The sequence below is a fragment of the Hippoglossus hippoglossus genome, chromosome 22 (assembly GCF_009819705.1).
Source record: "Hippoglossus hippoglossus isolate fHipHip1 chromosome 22, fHipHip1.pri, whole genome shotgun sequence".
Classification (NCBI taxonomy): domain Eukaryota; kingdom Metazoa; phylum Chordata; class Actinopteri; order Pleuronectiformes; family Pleuronectidae; genus Hippoglossus; species Hippoglossus hippoglossus.
The window spans coordinates 13,196,659-13,212,142 of record NC_047172.1 but is presented as its reverse complement, the minus strand read 5'-3'; the positions used below and the strand labels follow the sequence as shown (position 1 = coordinate 13,212,142).

At 44.9% G+C, this 15,484-nt stretch overlaps 2 protein-coding genes across 3 annotated transcripts; both read right to left on the bottom strand.

Moving 5' to 3' along the window:
* Positions 1 to 114: 114 nt before the first annotated feature.
* Positions 115 to 3,181, bottom strand: LOC117756042 (transmembrane protein 179). Its single transcript, XM_034576323.1, has 4 exons — positions 2,796 to 3,181; positions 2,257 to 2,394; positions 1,710 to 1,788; positions 115 to 1,616 (listed from the first exon to the last, which is right to left on the bottom strand). Exons 1-4 carry the CDS (start codon positions 3,095 to 3,097, stop codon positions 1,443 to 1,445), a joined length of 693 nt encoding a protein of 230 aa, XP_034432214.1. The 5' UTR covers positions 3,098 to 3,181; the 3' UTR covers positions 115 to 1,442.
* Positions 3,182 to 6,112: 2,931 nt separating this feature from the next.
* On the bottom strand, positions 6,113 to 14,036 carry LOC117756570. Of its 2 annotated transcripts, none has more exons than XM_034577110.1 (19): positions 13,848 to 14,036; positions 13,682 to 13,771; positions 13,456 to 13,599; positions 13,217 to 13,375; positions 13,047 to 13,128; positions 12,760 to 12,949; positions 12,489 to 12,632; positions 11,813 to 12,003; positions 11,604 to 11,739; positions 11,476 to 11,518; positions 11,279 to 11,405; positions 11,022 to 11,184; positions 10,598 to 10,934; positions 10,413 to 10,515; positions 10,230 to 10,339; positions 9,849 to 9,973; positions 9,375 to 9,735; positions 8,274 to 8,371; positions 6,113 to 6,814 (listed from the first exon to the last, which is right to left on the bottom strand). In XM_034577110.1, the coding sequence occupies exons 1-19, from the start codon at positions 13,930 to 13,932 to the stop codon at positions 6,707 to 6,709; spliced, it is 2,796 nt and encodes a 931-aa protein (XP_034433001.1). In that variant the 5' UTR covers positions 13,933 to 14,036; the 3' UTR covers positions 6,113 to 6,706. The 2 variants fall into 2 exon arrangements, with proteins under 2 accessions (XP_034433001.1, XP_034433003.1); XM_034577112.1 differs by having other exon boundaries at positions 6,119 to 6,814; positions 9,375 to 9,738; positions 10,230 to 10,306; positions 13,848 to 14,032.
* Between the last annotated feature and the right edge of the window lie 1,448 nt (positions 14,037 to 15,484).

Here is a 15,484-nt window from a genome sequence, read left to right as displayed (position 1 = left end):
TGTTGATGAAATCAAGTTTTTAAAACAGCCAGATCACCACACAACTGGATTATAGGGCACAGTGATGCACATCCCACACACCTCTCATTATGAGCAATAACACACATCACATAGTTTCCGGTATAACATTTTTCTTTATATATATATATTATATATACATATATTTAACAGGTTTCAGGGAACTCAGAGGGAAAGTGTTGGATTTGTAAGAACTCACATTTGAAGGTCAGAGCAGCATGAGGCGAACGACGCCTGTGGAGAAGAAGGAACTACTCTCAACTCTGTACTGTCTAAACTAAACTGTCCTTAGCAATAAAAACAATACCCAGTGAACTCATGTCCTGTATGTGCACATTTAGCTTAGAGGCTGCATTTCACCACTGTCCAAACAGTCGCGGTTACACTTTGAAAGAAGTGCCTTTTCTGGAGGGTTTTCTCAGTTCCCACCGTTTTTATGATTTCAATTGTTTTGAATAAAACTGTCATTGCCTATAAAAGTCAAGCAGGTTTCTTCATTGTAACCTCTGAGGAAGATGAAGCCGCTCTCACGTACATGCACTGAAACGCCTGAGCGTATCCCCCGAAGGAGCTGAAGTGAGTGTGTAACGTGTGTGACGCGTGATATGGAACGGGGAGAGATGCATGCAGGTACAGTTGTGCATCTATTCACAGTAAAGCAGCATATTGGTATGTAGCCTATAAAGTATAAGGGAGAAGCATGAGTTACAATGTGGCATAAGATCGGATCCCTTTTTTTAATCTCACGTAATTGCCTAAAGCATTTTCTAGGAACCTGCTGCCTGATACACGACGGTCCTGAACTACAATTTGTCGTTTTTATATAAAGACCCTTATGAAACTCTAAAGCAAATATCATTTGACTTTGCTGCAGCATGCAAAGACTTCTCACTTCATCCTAGCATGGAACATGTGTATTTGGCTTATAAGACAAGAGGAAATCCCTTTACATCTAAAAACCACCCTATAAAATCGCCATGCATTACGTCCATGCAGAAGTTCCGAGAGAACGTGATCCATCGGCCGATCTGTCCGAAGCCAATAATACTCTGCTGCTAAATGGAAAGTCATGAGTTGAGAAAAAGTGGGTGTAATTTCCACTGGTTTGGTTTTAATACTAATACTGGTTTGGTTTGAATACTATCAAAGGCTATAGTTGTGTGTGTACACAGTGGTAGAATAAAGCAGGACACTCTGAGGATTAGCAATCACTGGTAGATTTCTGAGGGGGAATCTATCATCTCTGCAGAACAAAGCAAAAACCTGCTGTTTCATTCAATCCATGGTCAATGGGAGCACAAGCCAATAGATTTTGATTGTCTACACAGGGAAACATCGGTGTTTCTTGTGGCAGGTGGAGGACGATACACGGTTTGGTGTGAATGACAATGTGTGTGTCTGCACATCCTCTGGCTTTTTTTTTTCTAGATCATGCCGGTCTTGAGGTCGGAGCTGTGGCGCGCGGAGCGGCCGAGCAGCAAGTCCTTCTCGTGGATCAGGCTGTCGAGCAGGTCCTCTTGTCTGTAGTTGTGGTAAACCTTGAGGAACGCCATCACTGAGATGCCCAGCCAGGTGAGCCAGGCAGCCCACAGGCCAAACTGAAAGAGAGAGAAGACATAAATACAGTATGAGAGATTCTGGCTTTTTTGCTGCACTGTCTGGATGATGCTATATATTAAAAAGTAAACTACCTGAGCTATAGCAAACTGGTCATAAAAAGCAGAGTTGTTCAGGCCAAGTTCTAGATCAGTGTCCTGCAGGTCCTCGCAGCTAAAAGACAAGAGATGCACAATTAGAACCACAGCACAGTAGAATCAAAGGATAACGACACGATGCACGATACATGGCCCGTGGTAACGATAACACAATACAGAGATTCTGTGATTAACCATATATTTCCAGACAATCGCATAACGATACATCACAATATCTGTCAAACTGAGGAGGAATACAAAATGCCCCTAAAGAGGTGAAGTGCACTTATCTTAGTGCCTTTTTAGTCTTTAATTAACAAACTAACTTTTCAATATCCACATGTGCCCAATCTAGAATAACCATAAACTATCAAAAGTCCAAACTATATATATATATATATATATATAAAACTAAATATCTATATTTGGCACCAGCATATCGATAATCGTATCTCATGAGTCAGGACAAAGATATATTGACGTATCGATATTTCGTCCCACCCTCTGTGATGAAATGAAAAAGGTTGGAGTGCTGCTCTCTCACCTGCTGGGCATGGTCCCCCCCTCGGTGATGGAGTCGCACCACAGGTTGAAGCCCACGCTGACGATGGTGCTGGACAGGAAGACTGTGAACACCACCAGGGAGCTGATCAGCAGGTTGAGGAAGGCGTTGAAGAGGGAGCTGCGAGCAAAAGAGGGAACAAAACTGTCTCATCTCGGCTGCAGCACTGAAACCATCATTCTCTGTAGCATGTAGGTAAACCTGAAACACTCTCAGGATTTAGTGCTGATGTCACCAAACACCACATGATGTGATTTAGATGTTTTGTCATGGCAGCACGTGAGGGATCCCTCCATCTTTACACATGAGGAGGACTATGACTGGTCATTTTTTAAACAGGGTTTTCTCTCTGGTTCTTTCACAGCCTGTAATGCAGCACATGCACAGTATAACACTAAGAATAGTGCGCACACAAGAGGGACGCACAGAAAAGGCACATTAGCATTGGACCCGGGTCCATGTTGCAGCCTGTCATACATGGAGCCCCATGACGGAGCGGACGTGTGAGAGGTGGGACTCACTCGTCGTGTCCTTTGCACAGGAAGAAGAGCAGCCTCCACGCCTGCACCGCGGACAGGATGAGGGACGCGATCCCGACGAAGGTGATGAAGCTGCAGGAGGACTCGGGTCCCCACTCCTCCACGATGAAGCGCTGCTTGGACACCGTGATGTTCTCGTTCTGCCACATCCCCCGCGTGAACAGCAGGCACCTCCCGCCGAAGTCCTCCGTGTTCTCCGACAGAGGCACCACGGCGATGAAGCCGAACACGAAGGCTAAGAAGTAGAGGATGCACTGGGCGAAGATGAGATTATCGAGGGCCATTTTGACCCCTCTGTGTGTTCTCTGTGGATGGGCTCGCTCTGTCGCTGCGTCCTGGAGGAAGTGCGCCTGCGCAGTGGAGGCGGAGATGCGCGGAGGAGACTAATGAGCAGCATGAGGCCTTCAGGCTCCATCTCATCCTCTGATAGACAAGTTCATTCATGCAGCACAGTTCAACAGCAAGGACGTTCAAAGTGCTGTACATGAATTATAAAAGAAGGCATCGTGACAAGGAGTAAAATGAGTCACATATATAGAGAATAAAATATACAGATATATCAGAAATAAAAGAGTAGAGTAGCAGTGCAGTGTGAGGAATTTGTGATTTTCTTTTTTATTTGATAAGTGGCAAACAGGAAATTCTTTGATTCAAAGGACGTATAAGACATGTAGTTCCGAATGTACAGCATAAAAACTGAACGCTGCTTCTCCGTGTTCAGATTAATGAAGTTATTGTACATGTATCATATTGTACATATGTATCGCGCATATTTTTATACATATTGCCCCAAAACTCATCATATAATTATTATTCAATTCAGTTTTATTTCTATATCGCCGAATCACAACATACTCAAAGCCCTTTACATAGTGTGGTCCAGATCTTTCTTTATTAATGAGAAACCCAGCATTTTCTACAATGAGCAGGCTAAAGCCTTAAAGGGATAGTTCACCCAAAAATGAAAATTCACTCATTATCTACTCACCACTATGCCGATGGAGGGGAGGGTGAAGTGTTTGAGTCCACAAAACACTTCTGGAGTTTCAGGGATAAACAGCGTTGCAGCCAAATCCAATACAATTGAAGTAAATGGTGACCACTTCTTTAAATGTAAAAAAAACCCCCAAGTTTTTAGCCTAAATGTCCTCGGATGTCCTCCTCCCAGTTACTGCTGCAGTTCTCGTCAGTGAGAGATCAGCGATACTCACGAGTTCTCGCGAGAAATGGCATTTTATGTTTTTGTTTATTTTTACGTTTGAAGAATTGGTCACCAGTTACTTCAATTGTATTGGATTTGGCTGCAACGCTGTCATTCACAGCATGTTGGAAAATTCACTGTTTCACTTTTGCTTTTTGTCTCAGTGAGCTGAAAATATCTATGGTTTTACATTAATATTATAGTATTACTTCATTTGGCAATATTTAACATGTTCCAGTTATTGAGTTGTGTTTGTTTATCCGTTAAACATAGACCAACCCTGAGTTGCGTGCAGATGTCACAGATGCTTTTATTTCTCTATAATCTCGGAAGAACAGAAAATGATGCAGTGCGGCAAACTTTTATGAAACATATTTATTGTATAAAACTGCAAATTGGAAAAATGATTTAAATATACATACTTTTAGTGGTTAGTTTTCAAATAGCTGCCATAGCTGAGAGAGGGAGAAAGCTTTACTGCCTCATATCTTTGGAAACTCTATGGCCATAGAGCTTAAAATAAGGGTTTGTACTTGATGTAACTGAATAGTTATTTAACCTTATTATCTTTTCTAAGCATTAGTTTTCTTATGATAGAAAAGAGCACCAACACTTGTTCAATGAGTGGCTTCATTTGCCCTTGTTCACACACCCACACACACACACACCCACACACACACCCACACCCACACACACACACACGCACACCCCTTGAACACACATAAGGCAGCGTGCTCACAAACGAGAGTAATGGTTTGTTTATAGATGGTGACAGAGCTTAAAGAAGGGCAGGTAGCTGTCACAGTCATTTGACATGCTTCACTGGGCCCATCTGGTGAGCTGGACAAGGTGTCTCACCTCTCCCCTCACCACCCCCCACTCTGTGCTGCTCACAGTGCCCTCCAGTGGGCAACGCACCTGCCGCCGCTGCCACCACCACCACCAGATTACTGCATGGTCGGACCCCACCTCATATCCCATTCGATGGGTGCTCATTGCCTTGATGTACGACCTATGAATGCAGGCTGCTGCAGAATGCGGGGATGTAAAAATGCTCTTATGATCGCCTCAAAAAAAAAAGCAAGTAGAAAATGCAGTCGTTATTTTAAAAGCCTCACCCTGAGCCATTTTACCCTATAGATATAAATAATCCAGTTTACTGGGACTCACCCCTGCAACATAAAGACAAGTATTTATATGAATGCTTTCCAGACACTGGCCGGTTATTTGTATCCATCATGCAAGCTGCAGTATTTTGCATCCTCTCCCTGGCACATGATTTATGTGTCATTCTGCTACAGCACAGCACTCTGATTTCCATGATGTTATCAGCTCTCAGATTAGCTTGAGTTATTGTGTGTGCGTGTGTGCGTGCGTGCGTGCGTGCGTGCGTGTGTGCGTGTGTGTGTGTGTGTGTGTGTGGTCTTGACCTGAGACTTGATTTAATTCCAACCTTCACTTTGCTTTTTAGCATCCTCAGGTATTGTTACTTATGTTTCATGGCCCGTGAGCATTTTTCGCTGCGGCAGATCTTTATTCGTGGCTGTGTGATAAATTGTCCAGATTACAATTTCCTGTGATAAATCACTTTGCGGTTAGTGTTATGATACATTATTGTAGTTCAGTATTGTGGAGCTTGTGAAACCGCATTTTCTCCTTTTTTCTAACAGAAAAATGAAATCACAGAGCAGCGAATAGACATAATAAAAAACAGCCAGGACCTGAGACATCATCTGGTATCAGAGGTGCTGCCACACCTGCAAGGTCGCAGGCAAAGGCCCAACAACTCCATAAGGCATTCCCTCTGCACAAACAGCAGATTACATGCACATCCACACTCAGCCAGAGCTCCAAACCCCACTTTTAAATAATACAGCATGTGTGGGCTCGTGAACTGGCCACCCAGGGGAGACCCCGAGCAGAAGTGTGTCAAGCTGAAATATGTGTTGAGTTATTCACCCCCAGAACAAGCCACGGAGGGGAGGGAGGGTAAAGGGAGGAGGGGGAGGGAGGAGAAGGAGGGAGGCAGGGCAGAGGATGCTAACCCAAATGCAGTCCCTGAGCTCTGAGCAAATACGGCGAGCGATGGGTGGCAGAAAGCACCAGGAGGTCATCTAATTTTCATGAGATGCAATGGCAGCAAAGCAAACATCCTCTTTTTTCAAGAGCAGGGAACTGGTGAAGAATTTAAAGTGCAGAATAATTTCCGAGGACACCGCCGGGTGCATTTCAAATGTTGTGCGTTTATGCTGCAAATGACCCAACGTGTTTCTAGCTTTGACCAAAACATCATAAAAAGCAAATAATGTAACACAGAATTATCTGGTTTTTGAGTATTTTTAAAGTGTTTTAATTAGGAAAACATTCAATAATTCAGGTGTCATTAATAATTCCTGAGAGATTTATTAAAGAGTGAGTGTTTCTGACACATGTGGTTTTTACAGTGGACGGGAAAAGGGTGTGGCAGGACAACATCTCTCGGTGCTGTCAGAAACAATCTGAGCCGGTGATTGATGAGGAAGAAGATATGGACCACATCAACAAGAGAAAATCTCCAAAGGCTGTAAAATAATCACTAAGGATGAGTTCATCACTATATTATTTCTTTAGTTCGATTAATCAGAGACGATTAGAAGATTTGACATGGTGATACAAAAATATATTTCTCATTCACTGTCCTTTTACTGACACATCACGCCCTCTTCACTCGTTTTCCCTTCCTCGATCTTGTCCTCCCACTCCTCATGGCACCTTGTGACGCCTTCCCCGAGCTCCAGCCTGCAGGCTCCTCTTTGTCCGCCTGTGACACAAAACAACAGCAAAACAGACACAATTACAGCCTCATATTCTGAGCAGTGATGTGGAGGGGCCTGATGAAATATCCTGTACCCATTAATCTTTCCCCAGGGGGCGCAGGAGACCGGGAGCACTGGGCCAGCCACTGATTAAATGCTCCTAATAGAGGCCATTCATCTCCTCTTGAATAGTGAACGTCCCAACATGCAACACCACCCGACACTTTATACTGTCTCTGTGCAAATATTGGTATTTTCATAAAGGCAGCGAAGTCGATAATATTTCATTTTGTGATATCTTTTTAAGTGGGCATGATCTCTTTGTGTTCCTCCGCCGGTTGATCGATGGCTTTATTTCCAGCTCCCTGTTAATATCACATCTATAACTGCGCCACAATAATCATCATAAACAGTCGCGCATGAGGACGTCTGGGACGAGATCAAAATTCATAGTTTGCACTAATAACTATGTTTAATATCCTGATTTTATTAGCATTCTGGAGCTAAAGAGATGATAGTTTTATCAGCCATTAAGGGTTTGCCTTAAACTCATTTTCACGCGTTCCCCGTTAATATCTCTCCATCTGCCAATTAAGCAAATCCTACACGGTATCATTTCTGGCCTGGATGAACAATTAGATAACACTAACAGCCCTCTGTACAAAACAACTCCCTGGAACCACACACACACACACACACACACACACACACACACACACACACACACACACACACACACACACACACACACACACACACTCTCTCTCTCTCTGCCAAGATAATGAGTGTAACACCCTCACTGCAAACAATCACTGTACAACCAAACTAGATTGGCTGTGATAGACACACACACACTGTTTGTACAGTATAAGAGGCTCGGGCCCATGGTATAATCATCATAAATTAACATGGCTTGATTATGTTTCACCTGCCAACGTCCATATGGTCTCCAATTGTGAGCTAAATAATTAGGTGACTGCATCCCAATTAAACAATTATCCAATGAAACCTCAGTAAAACAATTACCTGCTCATATCCTGGCAGTGACCGCAACGCTTAGCCGTGTAATGCTCAGGTCAGTAAGCAAGTCATGCAACATAAACAAATGAGTACTTTGTGTTTTGGCAAATGAATAAAACACATATTTGACTGTGCGCCTCCAAATGCAACACAAGTGATTCCTAATCCCCCTGAAACCCCGCTCTCGTGTTTGTGGAATGACATCATCGTAGGTGGAGATGTTGAAAGCCGTGATGTTGATGCTGGAGGACGGGGGAACAAGGGATGAAGGGCAGGAAAGAGGGCACCTGCTGGGCTGTGATGAAGCAAAAATCCTCAGGGACCAGGAATGAGATCATCCCGAATTAGAAGCTGTCAAGTGACTTAACTGGAACAACAGTGACCCCTACTGACCAGCGATGAACACACCGCAGCCTCAGTGTACAGTGTGTTAGAGGGAAATACCTGTTTGCCTCCTCTTTTGTCTCCTTGCAGATTTGCAGTGAAGTCCATGAAGGTGAGCAGGCTGTAGGAATAGGGCTGATTTAACGCCTGAGAATTATCTGTGAACAGACAAAAACAAAATCATAAGTGTCAGTATTTTTTTTCTAGTGCAGTTTCAAAATAAAGGTTGTCTGGAATCTAATACTCTTTTAATTGTATGCAGCATTGCTCCGGTGTTATATGTCTTTAACCCCTTAGCCCGGCGACAAGGTTGGGGCATCAGCGTGGGGCAATTGGCCGTGGATCCCAAAGGCCCAGTGGTGATCAGCACCACCCGGCAGATGGAGGCAGCAGGTCTGCTGCTGCAGTGGAGAGACAGCGCACCACCCATACAGTGTGGGAGAGGGATGGAGGGAGAGCAGGGCTGTTTAATGGATGAGTGACTGCAGCAGCAAGGTTAAGGGAACCAATCTCTGAGACTTCACTTCCTCACATGCTACCCCCCCCCCCCCCCCCCCCCCCCCCCTGCTAGCAGCCGAGACCCCCCGCCTCTGCTACATGTGCATGCATCCTGCGCCCTGCAGTGGACAGCAGCACCTCTGACATACTATTATGTCAAAACACACACAGACAAATGTGATTATTCATCCTTGGACTATTGCTAGTAATTACATAAGTGGGTTTTTGAGTTAATATATTGCTAATGATTATTACCTCCGCGGAGGAGGTTATGTTTTCTCCCCTGTCTGTTTGTTTGTTGGTTGTTGCCAGGGTTTTTTTGGGGGGGGGATTGTAAGCAAGATTACACAGAAATGAGAGAATGGATTTCCACGAAACTTGGTGGAAGGATGTGATATCTGTCAGGGAAGAACTCATTAAGTTTTCCTGTCGATCTACATCAGGGACATTTTTATCACATTTTTATCACTTTCTTTAACACTGCAAGATAAAGCATTTTTCTAAATTTACACCATTTTTACCAGGGAAGAATTCATGGATCATGATGACAAAATCAAGCATATTTATGGGACTGACATCTATATCTAGCATGTTTTATGATTTCTGCTGATCACAATTTGTACAATTATAAGTTAATATTTTGTAACATCCAACATTCTTCACCTGATGCGAAAGCAGCTCCTGGCTCTGCAGCAAAGACGAGGCCACTGGAGGCTCCGCGAGTCTCAGCGTCTTGTCTCCACCAGCTGCCCACTTGATCTGGCCCTGCTAAGGTGCTCTGGACACAGGGGTCATCCGTCTTTAATCGGGCTGTGTGGGGGCTCTCGTCTGAGGTTTCAGAGGGAGCCGAGCTGGTTGAGATAAGGCTGAACACAGGAGAGAGGAGGGGGCTGTCCTGTACCCCCATCTTTACTAGATCTCCAGAGGCCTCAGTGGCTGTAGGCTCCTCTAACAAAGGGCTGTGATGGAGGTCAGTCAGCATGGAGCAGGAGGGATCCTGAGTGAAGCAGCCCAGTGCCTCCTCTTGCTGGTGATGCTCACATGCTTTCTGAGACAGAGTCAAATGTTAAATATGAAGAACACTGTGAAAACGTTTACCATTAATCGATTCAAACTATGTTACAGCAAGAAAGATACCTGATGAAAATCCTCTTCCACAAAACAGTCAGATAGGGCTGCTTCACATAAACTGAAAATCTGAGAAGCGATGCAGTCTGATTGGTCGTCTTGTGGCATCACGGTGCTCCACAGGTCAGTGACGCCTGAAAGATCATGAACTGTTTATTTGATTTTTTCTCTTTTCTCTGCAGATCAGAATAAATTCAGTGAAATTACAATTTATAAATAATTGAGTAGATTGATCAACATTGATTAACATCTATAATCCAGCTAAAGGAAGCCACATAGGCAGCTGTGGCTCAGGAGGTAGAGCGGGGTTGTCCAATAACCAGAAGTTTGGTGGTTCGATGTGGTCGATAAGACATGAGAATATAAATATACAGTTCTTCATTTACATACCAAAGTCAGGTGAGAGGAAACTGTGACTCTCCAGCTGGGCCTCACAGAGGGATGGATGTGATTGGCTGATTCCGTTACTACACGGCTGAGGGGACACATCCATCCTGAAACTGACAGAAACCAATATTGTTACTTGGCATAAATTGCAAATTAGGTGTTACATGATTTAAGGTGGCCTCTGACCTCTTATCTGGAGGAAGAGTCTCGTCCATGGTCAGTCCTGAAACTGTATCACCACCGGTAGAGTCCTCACTTGAAAAAACACCCGTCTCAACATGTTCTCCCTCTAGGAAAGAGTCAAAGTTTGTCTTTCAGCTTTAGATTCTTATTGTGAAATGTGTGCAAATATAAACCACTACAAAGTTCACCCTCTGCTGAGAGCACCCGCTCCGCTGAAACGCCTCTCTTCCAGTTGCTGTGGGATACGAGGTCTGTGGCACCATCTGGTGTCAGCAGCAGCTCAGGGCAATCTGGCAAGACATCAACAGACGACGGGGGTCTGCTCTCCTCCTCATCGTCTCCCACGCTCTGGTTCTCACTGTCGGTGAGGAGAGACGAGATCCTCTGCAGGGTCAAGGTGCTCTCGTACACGTGAGGACGACCCCGTCTCAACAGAGGCAGGGAGGAGGCCGCGGTGAAGGAGGAGACAGACTCAGAGGTCAGACCCTCGCAGGAAGACGTGTGCTTGTGTGTCTCATGTTGCTGCTGGGACAAGGACAAATAAAAAGACCATTATTTCAAAAACATGTGTTGAAAGAATCAGTTATGTTTCAGCAGGGGCAATGAAAATACATTATGGATCAGCTCCTCTCCGGGTTCCTCTGTATGTGCTGTTTGCTTTTCTGTCAGGTCCATGGGGGGTGAGCTGGGCGTGAGATGACTCAGATCCTGAGTTGACAGAAACATCTCTCTGCTGTTCGATTTTCTCTCAGAGTGCTCTGGCCACACCACCTCACTGGAATAAAGAACATGAAGGAATGATCTGCTGAAGTTCTCTGGGGTCCTGAACGTGAATCTGCCTCTTTCATCCACATCTACAGTCTCAGCACCTTATCTTGGGACGGGGATTTCTCACTTCCATCGCAGCAAATCTGACCAGTTGGACAAGTTCCCCTGGAGACACTGTGTTCTGAGCCTGATACAGTTTGGCAGACAGCGGACAGGGTGGCCTTCCTGCTGAAAAGTCAGACTTAATTTGTGATGCATTTTATTCAGTCATGATACTATTAAATATTCTCTGTCTCACCTTCCTTCATCCCTGTAGTCTTAATCCCATTGTCTCCTTCATCCTGTTAAAGATTTCCAACAAAATAAAAACTCATTTCCAAGGCTGCATATCTTTAAGTTTTCTTATATATTAAGAGATTCACTCACATTGCATCCTGCAGGAATGTATTTTAAAGCCTCTGTGCACAGACCAAATCTGTTGCACGCCTGCAGGAAGTACATGACCGCGTCATCGCTCTCTGTGTGGCCTCTCCTCAGCAGAGCCCAGGCCGCTGACACACAACTGGAGACCACACACATCGTCAGCATCACACATCATAGAAATCAAACACATGACTGGCAAGCCATATATGCACCTGTTCTGAAGTAGTACATCTGCAAACAGCTTGGCATCTTCAGCGCTCTCTATCGCAGGTCTGGCCCAGTGGAGGTACCTCAGTGCCAAAGAAGGCTGCTTCCTTGTCAGGAGACAGTGGATGATGCAGCGATGTTGCCACGGCAGCCAGGGCACAGCAGCCCTGGGGCTCAGCAGCAGCTCCATGGAGGCCTGGGCAGGGTGTAACATAGAGTTACAGTACTTATTTAAGATTGTTTGTTATTTTAAAATGCTGACTAAGACTAGAGAGGATGTATATGAATACATTCCATTTACCATATATCAGGAAATGTTAATAATGTGGGATGCAAGAAAACTCCTTGAAATCCGGCCATCATCACAGTAACTCATATTTCCTGCTGTCCATTAAAGGATCTCCTCCACTGAGAGAAAAATCGACTGCAGCCGAACCACTAATGAGTGGCACAGTGGAGTGTTACGACATTAATCATACGCACTGTACTCAAGTGGACCATTAGTTTCACCTGCAGACCATTACAGCTGTTAGAACAAGGACACTAAAGTGATCAACAGGGTGGTTAACTGGACCTTGAAGCCGACACCCAGTCATCTTGTACTGGCTCATTATAACGACCTCATCGAAATCAGAATCAATCATTCGGCTGATTAATTAAATTAATAAATTGGGTTCTTACCTTGACGTGTCCGTGGTCGAGCAGCCACAAGGCCCGGATTTGTTGGGAAAAGCCGGCAGGGATTGTGAAGGCGAGGCAGAAAGATCGGAGGAGGTCGTCTCTGCACTGCAGGAAACTCGTCATGTCCAGGATAAAGTACATGAGCTGCAACGTGCAGGTTAAGGACTATATAAAACAAATTGAATGTATATCTTGGGCCGAACAGAACAGAGCAAGAGAAAAAGGCGAGCTCTAGAGAAAGGCTTTGTTGATGCTGTGTTGGAATGGATACGATTGCCTGCACTGACATGTTGTCGATACGAGGCACCAGCACCAGCTTCAGCAGGGCCTGCAGATCTGGAGGAGGATAGCGCTGATCTCTGCAGTCCTCGGAGGCCCAAATGCACCCGTGCTTTCTGCTCAGCTCAGTCACCAGACCCCGTATGAAAGAGCTCCCTCTTCCTCCACCCTCTTCCTCCCATCTAGTCAAATGTAGACAAACAGAAAACCAGGAAGGAATTAAAGAGGAAAAACTAACTAGGTATTGCTCGAGACATCAAGTCAAATCCCTTGATTTACCCAAGTGTCTCCAGATAAGATTTCTGATGGCTGTGCTCCATTTCCTTCCACATCTGAGAGATACGCTTCACCTCATGGGCCTCTGATGGTATGAGAAACAGACAGAAAGCATGTAAAAGTGTGATAACATTTCATCGTGCTGATAAAACGCTGCGTGATGATACATGTACCAGGGAGCTTGGGCAGAAGCCCCATGATGCCGAACCACTGAACCAGCCGCCCCAGCCAGATGTGCTGCTTCAGAGCCCTGTGCTCTCGACCCCAGCAGCCTCGTCTGACGTCCGAGGAGCTCAGCGTGTCCCTGCAGACCACACACGGCACCCCCACACCTGCACGAAGGGCAATACAGGTTAGGAGTACAACCCAAATCAACCCATGCTGCTGCAGCAGAGGTCTGAAGCGTGCATACCGTGCCAGAGGTGGGCTGAGGTGAGCTGTCGTCTCGCCCACTCCGCCAGGGTGAGCAGGTTCCTCAGTCTCTGGAGCAGCATGTGCACTCGGGTGAAAGAGCTGCGGTCCAGAAACATCCAGAGACTCTGGCACCGACTGAAGCCTGCGGGAACGAATAGGACGAAACAGATGCAGAGATCACACATGAAATTATATTAGCCACTGATCAGGAGACGTGTACTCACATAGGGTTAACAACTCCTTTTTGGTAAACTCTGACGTCCTCTGCACCCAGCAGCTGAAGGTCGGTAGGATTTCCTCATTGTCAACGTCACCTTATTGGAGATAAAATGTTGAACCAAACAAGAAAACATCAGAACCATCGTTTCATTGTAGATGCTGCTAATGTACCTTCGAGTGTCCGCAGCCAGCGTATGATGGCTCTGACGTTGTTGCTCGCCAACGCCTCAGACCACTGGCCTTCTGTATCCAACATGATGTCCGACCCTCTGATATCATATCATCGGGCCGAGGCTCACGTGGAGAGATCACGATGCCATGACTGAAAAATAGTGCGGACACCTGTGGTTAACAGTGGCAAAAGATAAACAGATTATTTTACTTGACACGCTTTTAACCAGAGGTTATTCAAGCACAGCTCATGTAACGCACTTACAGTATCTGCATTAGCGGTTAAATAACTTGTGCACTTAAACCTGAGAAACCCTGAGAATGTTTCCATAAGCAGATAAATGGATGGTATGCACAGGTTAAAGTGTAAATATGGTCGCTGTTTCTGCAGAGTCTCCGTTGAGAAAACAGTCAAGATTAGTTAAGATTGTCAGTACTTACTTCCCTCTGGGTCTGAGCAGCAGCGTGTGTCTGTGCTCTGTCTGCCCTGTGGATTTGCTGACTGGCGCGGCGGCTGCGTTCTCTTCTTACACAAGCTACTTTGGTACACGTTAATCCAATAATCTCACTCTCAGTTAACATTTCATTGGCTGATTTGCAGCGTGGTAGCGAGTGTTGTGTTTAACAGCGTGTGTGTGTGTGTTGAACAGAGGGTAACAGTGTAATAGGCATATGGGACCAGCAGGGGTGAGAAGATAGTTGGAGGTGAACATTTTTTTAAGTGACTCAATCTTTCAGGTGTTTTGCAGGTGAACAAGGGAAACAAGCTTGCTCATGCAGAACGGGCTGTTACCAAAAGCATCACATGCCTGGAAAGTAGAATTGCACCAATTTGTCGATGAATCAAATTTACACGGGCGACTACATTGATGTTCCAATGATCATTTTAGTAATTTTCTGAGCAAAAATACAAAACATTTGTTTTTAGTTTATCAGATGTGAGGATCTGATGCTTGTCTTTGTTATACATGATAGCAGGGGTGGATCCAGGGTGGGGCCAGGGGGGAACCAGCCCCAGCTGAAATCTGTCTGGCCCCTGAATTGCCCCTGTCCTGTAGGTAGTCTATAAATAGGAAAACTAGTCACTTACTTATAATACTAATAATATATATGACAATTTCTTTATTTTCTAGCATTTTTGAAGAACACAATGTGCTACAATTTTTAAAACAGCAGCGTTTTTTTTCTATTTTTATGAAATGTTTTCATCAAATAAAATGAACATATTTGAATCTTTGTGCGTACATAAAGTCTTGGGCGTAATTCCAGGGAGAATAGGGAGGTTGTAACTCCTGTATAAGATATCATCTCCAGATGGTTGTGTATTATTATTATAATTTTTTACTTTTACTTTTGACTCAAATGAAAACAAACAAACAAACACACACAAAGTGGCCGTCAGCCATTCCCCTCCAGTGCCGAGACGGTCAGATTTGCGAAGGTGGCAGAAGGTGGGTCCAAATCCCTCGTGGGGCCCAGGGCTGATTAATGATTAAAGGGGATTAGCAGGAGGGTCAGGACCTGGCCACTCGTCTCACACTCTGATGCTGCTGTGGCTGCCTTCCTACTAACTCTGTCACTATACGACCACTCCGCTCTCGCAGGACTAAATCTGAGGATGTCAGCAGGAAAAGAAA